At 40.8% G+C, this 12,207-nt stretch overlaps 1 protein-coding gene across 7 annotated transcripts in view; it reads right to left on the minus strand.

Annotated features, from left to right (window-relative positions):
- capn15 (calpain 15) overlaps positions 1-12,207 on the minus strand; it is a 302,119-nt gene that overhangs the window by 84,570 nt on the left and 205,342 nt on the right. For all 7 annotated transcript variants that reach the window (XM_072559730.1, XM_072559731.1, XM_072559728.1 and 4 more), the window contains one exon: positions 8,761-10,300. In XM_072559730.1, the coding sequence (XP_072415831.1) occupies positions 8,761-10,278 (1,518 nt within the window). In that variant the 5' untranslated portion in view covers positions 10,279-10,300. The remainder of the gene's footprint in view (positions 1-8,760; positions 10,301-12,207) is intronic.

Raw genomic sequence — 12,207 nt, forward strand, 5'->3', positions numbered from 1 at the left:
CCCAGCATATTCAATCACTCGCCATAGCTTAAATCCTCCAACCCTGGCAACATCCTTGTAAATCTTTTCTGAACCCTTTCAAGTTTCACAACATCCTTCCAATAGAGATCAGAATTACATGTAATATTTCAAAAGTGGCCTAACCAATGTCCTATACAGCCGCAACTTGACCTCCCAACTCCTGTACTCAATACTCCGACCAATAAAGGAAAGTATATCAAATGCCTTCTTCACTATCCTATCTACCTGCGACTCTACTTTCAAGGAACAATGAACCTGCACTCCAAGGTCTCTTTGTTCAGCAATACTCCCTAGGACCTTACCAGTAAGTGTCTAAGTCCTGCTAAGATTTGCTTTCCCAATTTGCAGCACCTCGGACTTATCTGAATTAAACTCTATCTGCCACTTTTCAGCCCATTGGCCCATCTGTTCAAGATACCGTTGTAATCTGAGGTAACCACCTTCACTGTCCATTACACCTCCAATTTTGGTGTCACCTGCAAACTTACTAATTATACCTCTTAAAATCACATCCAAATCATTTATATAAATGACTAAAAGTAGTGGACCCAGCACTGATCCTTGTGGCACACCACTGGTCACAGGCCTCCAGTCTGAAAAAGAATCCGCCACACCTTCGACCAGTTCTGTATTGAAATGTCTAGTTCTCCCTGTATTCCTTGAGATCTAACCTTACTAACCAGTCTCCCATGGGGAACCTTGTCGAACAGCCTACTGAAGTCCATATAGATCACGTCTACCACTCTGCCCTCATCAATCCTCTTTGCTATTGTCAATCATCTACAATGCAGAAGTTAGGATTGTAATGGGAATTCTCCATTTACTTGGATGACAGCAACTTGAAAAACATTTCAGAAACTTGGCACCATCCAGGGCAAAACAAGTCTGCTTGACTGGCACCTCATCCAACAACTTAATTATTCACTCCCTTCACCTTTAGTACATCCCAGCAGTGATGTATACAGTATACAAGATACACTGCAGCAACTAACCCAGGCTCCTCCAACAATACCTTCCAAACCACAACCTCTACCACCTGGAAAGACCAGATGCTTCCGAGCAGTACCAGTTACTAGTTTCCTTCCAAGTCACTATCTTAACTTGGAACTGTATCGTTGACTCTCCATTGTTGCAGGAGTGGTTCAAGAAAATGGTTCACCATTAACCCTAGTTCCTGTGGAGAAGGTAAGTAACAAATACTGGCCCTATCAGCGACACCTAGATCCCATCAAAGATTGAATAAATAATTCCATTGGAGCTCAATTTACCAGACTGTATATTAAGTGAGGTGCTGCAGTGGAATGCATTTGATTTACATTTTATAAAAATCCATTTTAATTCACCAAAAATTGGATCTTGTTACTGAAAATTTTTGATTAATATTTGAGCAATTTATTTTACAAAGACAGCAATTTGGGGACATGTCTATAACATGTATATCATAATTCACTATCAGGCATTTGTCAAAAGCATCACAGTTCTGCTTCAATTTGTATCAGTTTTACAATAACCTTTATTTTGGTAACTCATGCCAGTTTTCATCATACTGAAATTCCTGATTTTCAAATCATCAATATGTATTTCAGGGCTGGAGCTGCCTCTAAGCCTGCAGGATTGGTTGATGTTACACAACTGTTCCCAAAAATAGATCCACCTTTAGGCTAATCACATTTTTCTCTGGCAACTCATAGGAACCTGCTCTCTAATGATGTGTGGAGGAACTGAGTCTACTCAACCTTATCTTTCATTTCACAGCTCCAATACCATTCTAACCATTTAAAAATGTGAACTTCAAAGAAAGAAAAAACAGATTTCTGAATTAGTAAATACTTTAGACAAAAATGTTGAACCTCCTGACAAAATCACTATAAATGTTATTGGTTTTATGATAATTATTTTGCAGAAAAAATTAAAATGTACAATTAGCTAGGCTATTCAAGGGAAATGAACACAGTTGGCAGGACACTAGTTTTTTGATGTTTTCTTCTAAAGACGTTAAGAATAGAAAAGGAGAGACATGATTACCAAATTTGTAAAAGGTGAAACCCCTGGTCTAGATGAAGTGTCTCTAACATGTTCAAGGAAGCTCGGGTTGATATAGAATAGGCTGTATTACGTATTTATAAAAATGTGATTGTAAGAATAGTACAAGAGGACTGAGGACAGCTTGTGTGATTCCTATATAAAAAGGAAAGATGAATTCAGTTTAGAGAGTTGCAGAATAGTTATCTTAACTGTTAATGGTAGGAAGCAAGATAGAATCTGTACACAATTGGAAATGGTGACACAGTGGCTATATTACAGAACTAGTAATCCAGAGGCATGGACTAATTTCTGGAAATATGAGTTCAAGTCCTATAATGACAGCTCAGGAGTTTAAATTTATTTCAGCAATCTGGAATAAGAAGTTAATTTCAGTACTGGTGACCACGAAACTAATGGACTGTCAAAACATCGACCTGGCTCACTATTGATCTTTCAAAAAGGAAATATTACGTCTTTGCCAAACCAGACCCAAAAGTGATTCTGGACTCAAAAATGTGGTTGATTTGTATCTGTCTTTTAGAACTAGTCTGGCCAACCTCTCATTTGGTAATGTGCCTTCCTAAAGACAATCAAGGGTTGTTAATCATTTATCAACACTATTTAATTTTTATGTTTGCTGAAACAGTAACTGGGATTCCATCTGAGCGCATATATAAAGACACATGAAACTGTGAGTGGTTGAGTTCGGAGGGTTTCACTTGTAATGTTTCACTTTGTGAATAATTGCAAGACTGAGCAAAGATCAGCTCCACTACAATCCTTCACTAGTAGGATTTCAACAATAGAATATATGCAACTATGGTACCTACATCCCATGAATGAAAATAAAAACAGAAAATCATTTAGAAACTGAAAATATAATAAAATATAGTCAGTTTCCAAAACAAAACATGCATGACCAACCTTACTAAATTCTTTGAATTAGCAGCAAATTAGATAAAGATGATGAAGTGGACATATTATATTTGGAAGGTAAAAACAATGACTGCAGATGCTGGAAACCAGATTCTGGATTAGTGGTGCTGGAAGAGCACAGCAATTCAGGCAGCATCCAAGACTTCAAAGCTCCTTGGATGCTGCCTGAACTGCTGTGCTCTTCCAGCACCACTAATCCAGAATATTATATTTGGATTTCCAAAACTCCAATGATAAAGCACAACTTAATAAACTCATAACAAGAGGAGAGTATGTAAAGACAGGGGGCAAGTAGTATAATTGATAGAAGGCTCATGGTAAAACAGGAAGCAAGAGACTGATCTTGAGATTATTAAACAGATTGGTAAATAGCTGGAACTGGTGTTCCATAATGATCAGTGCTGGCTAATGTTCACCATTTGTATAAATTAGCAAGGAATTGGAAATACAATGACTAACTTTGTTGGGGGTGGTGATGGTGGCAAGAAGACAGTGACAGAGAGAGAGGGAGAGAGAAAAAAAGAAAGAAAATCAATCTAATGTGGAGGGATTCTTGGCAAAAGTACAGAACATTAATATTTCTTCTTAACCAACCTATTTGGATATCTTATTCATAAGTCACATAAGCCCAAGTTATAGTCTTACAGGTTTATTTGAAATCACAAGCTTTCAGAGCAATGCTCCTTCTTCAACTCTCTGACAGCTTGTGATTTCACAGAAACTTGTTGGACTATAACCCGGTGTCTTGTGACTTCTGACTTTGTCCACTCCAGTCCAACATCTGCACACCATGGATATCTTATGACACAGTCCAGGGCAGAAGATCTAAAACCAGACCTTCAGGCCAAAGGTAGGAACACTACTACTGTGTTGCAGGAACCCTCATTTATACGCTGAGAAGCACAATTGGCAAGATTCAAACCTGCGTGAGAAATTCCACAGATTTCAAATCCATTGTTTTAACCAATCATCTATGACTATACAGCAATAAAACATTAATAAACTCATATAATGGATATGTAATTAGCAACTCCACCTCAATATAGGCAAGATTGAAGTATTCAAATTTGGTGTGAACTGTAAAAAAGCTACATAACTCTTGGGGTACACAGAGAGCTCTAAAATCTAGATTCACAAATTGCTAAAGGAAAGATGTGAATTAATAAGACCATAAACAAAGCACTGGGATTCATTACCAGAAGGGTAGGATTTAAAGGCAGAGAAGTTTTGTTAACTTTGTGCAGAGCCTTGGTTAGACCATACTCTCTTACCGTGAGCAGTTCTAGTCTCCAGAGAAAGCAGAGAAAGGATTTGCTTGAATGGTACCTGAGCCAAGAAGTGACAGGGAAGACTGAACAGATTTAGGCTCTCTTCAGAAAATGCAAACAAGTGTAACCTAATAGAGATTTCGAAAGAGAAACTCTGTTCTGAAATCAGCCTGGTAAAATTTGTCAAGACTATTCAACACTCCAGGGCTTCACAGACTGAACTGTTGCTGAAACAGGCTGGAAAATAAATGACAACATTTGTCTGTCACAACTTTAATCACAACTAAAAGAATTAAAACAAACATCTAAACATATTTTTTTAGATTCAAAAACAACAAGATGTCTATTTGTCTTATTTATCTGAGATGGTCATGTTACATGCCGTAATGGACTCCCTTCATGAGGCACCATTCTGTCTGGGGTTCTAGTCATTGTCACTGCTCAGAGTTGATTGGTTCAACAAGATGTGCTCTGTGGAAGCTGCTCTCTCTCAGAAATAGAGCCAGTATTAAGTCCCTTTTACACTTGGGTACAAAGGTTGATCAAAAGGCAATTACATCTCAACCATCTCTATCGATCTCTCCTGATAGGAGTACAGAAAATAGGTGAAAGTGAAAGTTCTATCATTTGAACTGGAAAGTGATTTTACACTTGAGAGTTGGCAGCAGTTCAACTGGTAGCACTCTACTTTCGGTCACAAGCTTCCAAGTTTATGTTCCAGAAGCTGAGCACACAAAAAAAACTCCACTGACATTTCTGGATATCTCCTAATCAACCGTTCAGACATGTTACACACCTCTGATGTGGGTAACACACTGACGGTCCTACGTTGAGCTGAGATGGTGCTACATTGTTGGAGCATCATCTTTTGGAGAAGTAATTAAACTAAAGACAGAGGCTGAAGAGTGACCTGACAGAGGTCTATAAAACCATGAGAGGCATAAATAGGGTGGACAGTCAGAAACTTTTGCCCAGGGTGGAAAGGTCAACTACAAGAGGGCACAGGTCAAGATGAGATGGGGCAAGTTTAGAGGAGAAGTACGTGAAAATGTTTTCACACAGAGCCTGGCAGGTGTCTGGAACAGACTGCCAATGGGGTTGGTGGAATCAAGCACGTTAGCAACATTTAAGGCATATCTTGACAGACACATGAACGTGAGGCACACAGGGAGATAGAAACTGCACATGGGCAATAAGCAGCAGATCTAAATAAGGAATACGAACTGGCGCAGGCTAAAGGGCCTGTTCCTGTGCTGTATTGTATATTGTTTTGCATATTGAAGCCCATATGCCTGCTTGGGTGGATTAGAAGATGATACAGTCATACAGTCCTGCAGCACAGAGGCAGGCCCTTCGGCCCAAATTGGTCCATGCCAACCAAAATATCCATTCCCACTAAGCCCATTTCTCTCCACTTGGCTCATATCCTTCTAAATCTTTCCTGTCCATGTGTTTGTCCAAATGCCTTTTAAATGTTGTTAATGTACCTGCCTCAACCACTTCTGATGGCAGCTCATTTCATAAGTGTACTGCCCTCTATGTAAAAAGATGGCCCTTAGCTTCCTATTTATTCTTTCCCCTCCTATCTTAAACTGATACCCTCTATTCCTCAATTCCCCAACTCTGGGAAAAAGACTAAGTGCATTCACGTTATCCATACCTCTCATGATCTTATACACTTTTATAAGACTCCCCCAACCCCACCCCTGTGCCCCACTCAGTCTCCTACGTTCTAAAGAAAAAAGTCCTAGTTTGTCCAACCTCTCCCTATAATTCAGTCCTTTGATTCCTGGCAACACCCTTTTAAATTTCTTCAGCATTCTTTCAGTTTAATAATACCTTTCCTATAGCAAGGTGACCAAAACGGAACATAAAACTCCAAGTGCAGCCTCACCAACATGTTATACAACTGCAACATAACCTCCTAACTTCTATACTCAATGCCCTGACTGATGAAGGCCAGTATGCCAAAAGCCTTCATTGTCCTGTCTACCTGTGACTCCTCTTTCAGAGAACTATGCACGTGAACGCCAAGATCCCCCTGTTCCACTACTCTTCTTAAGGCCCTACCATTCACCATGAAACTCCTATCTTGATTTGACTTTCCAAAATGCAAGAAATCACACTTATTTATATTAAACTCCTTTCGCCATTTCTCAGCCCATTTTCCCCAGCTGATCAAGATCTTACTGCACTTTCTGATAACATTTTGCACTGTCCACATTTTAGTGTCATGTGCAAACTTACTATTCATGCTTGGTACATTCTCATCCAAATCATTGATATAGATAACAAACAGCAATGGGCCCAGCACCAACCTCTAAGGCACACCACTACTCATAGGCCTCCAGTCTGACAACCATCCTTCCATTATTATCCATTATTCCCATCATTAAGTTAATTGTGAATCCAATTTGGCAGCTCCCATTGGATTCCATGCGATCTAACCTTCCAGAGCAATCTACCATGCGGAACCTTATCAAAGGCCTTACTGAAATCTATATAGACTACATCTACTGCCCTGCCCTGATTAACCATCCTGATGTCTTCATCAAAGAACTCTAACAAATTTGTGACGCATGATCTCCCACGCACAAAGCCATGCTGACTACTCCAAATCAAACCCTATATTTCCAAATACATGTCTATCTTATCCCTCAGAATCTTCTCAAGTAACTTACCTACCAAAGATGCTAGGCTAACTGGTGAAGAGTTCGCAGGCTTCTCTTTGCAGCTTTTCTTGAATAAGGGCATAACATTCACTACCCTCCAGTCTTCCAGGACCTCACCTGTGGCTAACAGTGATGCAAATATATCAGCTAGGGTACTTGCAATTTCTTCTCTAGCCTCTTGTAAGGTTCTTGGATAGATCTGGTCAGGAGCAGAAGATTTACATGCCTTTCACACATTCTATACGTCCAACATGTTCTCTACTGTGATATGGGCAGTCCCCAAAATATCACCACTGAGTTCCCCAAGTTCCCAAGTCTTTGTGTCTTTCTCCATGGTAAACACAAAGGAGAAATATTCATTGAGGACCTTGCTCATCTCTTGCAGTTCCATACATGCATGTCCACTTTGGTCCTTGAGTGGTCCTATTCTCTCTCTCCAGTTACTCTGTTTTCCTTTAATAGACTTAAAAGAATCTCTTTGGATCTACCCTAATCTTCTCAGCCAAAGCTATCTCATGCCCCCTTTCACCCTCTTGATTTCCTTCTTCAGTAAACTCCTGTGTACTCTACATACCTCCCCTTGATCCCAACTGCCTCTACAGCACTATTTGCAAAAATGAGCTGGGAGTTATCCTCATCAGTAACCTAGTGAGGATTTATTTTTTAATCAAAATCACAGAAAAAAATCCAGTCGTTATTCCATTGCAGATTACGAAAACTTGGTGGGTACAAATTGCATGCCTGAGGAAACTTTACAACCCACTTTAAAAGTCCTTCATTTATTGTAAAGCAGCACAATTGGTGGTTGTTTAAACTACTCCATAAACGTGAGTCTCTTTTCAGACTCTATGACATAGCTTTTACTGAATTAGCAATATTCTACACTTTATGTTGCCTGATATTAACTTCGAAACCAAACTTGTTAAAAAGTTTTAGGAACCAAAATTCTGAGCGTACTTTTGAAACTGCTCAATCTTCAGTTGAGCCTATGAACACCCTAAAGTCCTCAGAGGTATTATTGTTATGTAATTCATTCCTTTGTTATTTTTAATATAGTACACATGGAATGGACAGGATGGGACACAGCAAGATAATTCATAGTAAATCAAAATAAATCTCACTCCAGGTATTGCACCAATAAGAAACTTGCTCGATTGTGTTGCTTTATAAGAAAACAAAAATCATCATAGCACACTCTTGCACCCCTGTAGAAAAGAGACATATGCCAACTACTCATGGTTTACTTTGGTTAAAGGCATCAGTTACATCCCTCTTCAATATATTTCATCAAGCAGCTAATATTAGCTCTCCATTTACTGGTGATGTTCTGAAAGCCAGGAATAGAATAAAGCATAGATAAGGCTTGCACTCCTTTGAGCTGTTTAAGATGATTATATTTCCCTTCTTGGTGTGGTGAAGGTGTTCGCGACTTGGAGGGTTGGGAAGAACAGTCCAGAGCAAGGGAACACAAAGCCTATTTTAAGGTTAAGTGCACTGTCTAAAATCTGGAAATCTTTTCTCCAAAAAAAATGCTGCTTGGCAGATTTTTGTTAGACAATGATATTAAGGGTTATGAAGTCAAGATGGGTAAATAAGATCAGCCTTATCTAATTGAATGGAGTAACAGGATCAAAAGACTGAATGACCTTTGTTAATATATTCTTCTGAAGTAGGCAGCAGAGCTGATAGTTCAGAGCAAAGTGGTTAACTGTAATGCTGCTGAAAATTGTCTCACTTACAAATCTACTCAGTAGTTAGTTGGTTGACAAATTACAAGTGGGAGTGTGACACTGGAGTCTACCCAAGACACTACATACTATTTTATAGAACAGGCTTACCTCCTGGCAAAACTTCACAATATTCTCCCATAGCTCTTTGGCCTCTCCCTCATCAGTCTTCCGCCGTGCTTCGACAAGTATGCTTTCCCGTCTCTTCAGTGGCTTTGAGCCCTTCCTCAGGGTGAAATACTGCTGTGGAGTATGGCACGCTGCACAATGCTTATCCTTCAAGTCATTCAGGAGGGTACAAGCAGGGCAGGACCACTCATTGGATTTCTCCCGAGAGGTAGGTGGCTGGACAGGGAATAATTTGATGGGTTTCCGTGTTCCTGAGGACCTGGATCCACATGTGGTGCATGCACACCCATTCAACCCCTTCTCCATGTTACAGTCGGGACATCTTGGCCCTCGCTCTGTATGACTATGCTCTTGAAAGCCATGAAGTTTGGAGCAATTACAGGCACTGCATTTTTGGACAGTAGTAGGGTTTTTCAGAGTACACTTTGAACAAGTCCATATGGTAAAATCTGGGCTGGAGGGACTAAAGGGGGTGAACCTCACAGTGTCACCAGTTAGGTCTATGATGTCTCCGCCTTTCATAGTTCTACAAGCATCACATTTTAATACTGCAGCAGAGTTGATAAAAGAGCAAGATGTACACTTCCACTGACTTGGGGATGAGTCCATTTCCTCATCTAAAACACTGAGCCTCTTGGTGCAAAGCAGTTCTTGCAATTTTGTGGAAGATTTCACTTGCCCCTGGGGAACACCTCGGGCCGTTGGAAGTGAGGTGCTGGAGGTAGAGGTGGTGGCCATGCTACCAGAGAGGACCGGTGAGTCTGCATTGGGCGACTGGAATTTGGCAGCTGGTGGTACTTCTCTGCGGCTCCGTGGTACTGGGTTATTCTGGATCACTGGTGACAGGGGACTTGCAACTGGAGACCTTGGACTCTCAGTCTCTGTGGCTGCATCCTGAATTGGTGACACATCAGCCTCTATTGGGTCAGTTGAATTGCTGAGCTGGGATGTTGCTGATGATGGTCCTGAGGGCAGCTGGAAACCAGCAGGAGTCAAAACCTCAGGCACAACCAGAGCTTCAGGTGGGATCTTGGGCAAGGAAAGTTTGCGAGGCCCCCCACAGGCTGAACACGAGTTAGCAGATGGCGTGTTATGAAGAGTGCACCTTTGGCAGGCCCAAGCTTTGGAGTTAACTGGTGTACCATTCTTGCAACAGTTGCCGTTGACGTCACCATTTGCTGATCTCCCACTGTCCTGTCCAGCAGAACCTCGCTGTTCATCCAAAGGAGGCTGATTTTTGGACTGTCCATTTGTTGTGGGTACAGGTGGTATGACAGGAGTAAGGGTTTGGGAAGACCCACACACACCACACTGGCTCTTGTTGATTGAGTTTCTGAAAGTGCATCGGGTGCAGGCCCACTGCTGCTCCTCTGTGCTAAGCCGAAGGATGTCATTGAAGTCTGGCCTTTCTCGGGGGGCCTCGCATATGGAACACTGCCTCAGCACATCGGGATTCAAGAAAGTGCACCGGGTACATGGCCACTCATTTCTTGTTGCCATGGCACTAGGTAACTGGGAGGTACTGGAGGGGGAAGAAAAGATAAACAACAAATGAATCAATAAAGTGGTGTATCTTCAGCTATTCTAAATCTCTCTGTTCCCCCCCCACCACTCTTAACCAAAGCACTGTCATTTATAACCCCAAAGTGACCAGTAGCCCTTTAACAAGCTTTCTCAAAGGGTCATTTCTTCAGCTGAAAGTCTAGAGTGACTCCTCTGAACACTTGAAGGGCATCTTAGTAGAGCCTATCGTGTTCCTTACCCTCTGCTGCACTACTTCAGGCAATAATCAGGAACAGCAGCCCTGTGTTCATTTCTATTATCCCAACACCCTTGGGCACCCTACCTGAAGGCAGCTAATTCTAAAATAACTAGAATCTCTGCCAGGATTATTATTATAATCAGTTACACAAAGCTGCAAGCTGCAACTAAGCAACCATGGTAATAGCCTTTCGTACATATTCGTGCACAGACTCCCAAGTGAATGGACAAAGAATAATTTGCTCATGGTCGAAACACCCAGGTGACTTTGCATCAATGTAAGCAAAACTGCAGGCACTAGCTTGCAATGCCATCATTAGTGGAGGGGCAGCTACATTGAAAACAAGTAGTGTGAAATAAGAAACAGGCTTGTTCTACCAATATCATTGGTGAATGGGATATGATGAAAACAATAAGCAGTCAATGGATTCATGTAAATACAAATGTCTATATGTACTATATCTCCTTCATGTGTAAGTGTCTTTAAAAGGAGAGTAAAAGAAGGCAAATTTGTTCACTCACAGCCGTTCAAAAGCTCAAAGCAAGAATATTTCCTCACAGTTAACTTCAATGGTTGTTAATAAAACTCGGTTCGCACATTTACTGTTCTAAAGAGATTTTTGCTTCCTACCCAGATATAGTATGTAATTTTCTGGTAAACTAAACGTACAACAATATAGTCCAAGCAGAATTTGTTACCAGAAAGTAACAACTTCCAACATTTCGCTCATCATTTTGATAAGAAATAGACCTTAATTATGGAGTATTGCTGACGAAATGCTACAATAAATGTGTTCATGTTTCAGAATATTCAGAGACAGATTATGTACTAATTCAAAGTACAGATGCTGGAAATCTGAAATAAAAAAACAAATTTCTGAAAATACTCAGCAGGTCTTGCAGCACAGTGAACAGATAATGTTTCAGTTTGTGACCTTTCACTAGATCGGTTTTTAATACCACTATATTCACTTCTGTCCTGGACTAAATGTCCAAATCAAATTGCTTAGCAGGTCCTCTCAATTACAAAATTCAATCTGAGCAGTGCAAGTCAAATGAGAAATATCCAAGGGCAGTCATTTTCTCACAGCCTAATCATCCAGTCTCGAAGTTTGATAATCTACACAACCCCAATCACTGTATGTCCAGTCACCTTCTCTGCCAGTAACCTCAGACTCTGTGTTCTCATAGCTCTATAGATGTGGAAGTGTTTTGAAAATGATGGGCTCATGCCCGAAACGTCGATCCTCCTGCTCCTTGGATGTTGCCTGACCTGCTGCGCTTTTCCAGCAACACATTTTCAGGTCTGTTCTGCAGTCCAGCCAGTGAGGTATTGAGATTGACATCACAAAAACAGATTTTAGCTGTTTATTGATATCTATTCAACCTTGACGGAAGATGGATCCAGCTGTTAGTCTTAATATTACATCCAGATTTACATTGGCAGCTTATTCCTTCTCATACGCATCATCACATTTAGCTCAAGGCAGAGTGAGATAAGACACCAGCTGGCATGAGTGAGAAGGCTAGGCAGAAAACAATGAGGAAGAGGAGACAGGTTTTTGTCATTAACTCCCTACATGGTGAGCTCTTAAAGAGGCCAAGTGATTCCCTTGCCTGGATGAAGTGGTGATGTTCCACTGATGAAATGGAATAAAGTTGCCTGTG

The sequence above is a fragment of the Chiloscyllium punctatum genome, chromosome 40 (assembly GCF_047496795.1).
Source record: "Chiloscyllium punctatum isolate Juve2018m chromosome 40, sChiPun1.3, whole genome shotgun sequence".
NCBI lineage: Eukaryota > Metazoa > Chordata > Chondrichthyes > Orectolobiformes > Hemiscylliidae > Chiloscyllium > Chiloscyllium punctatum.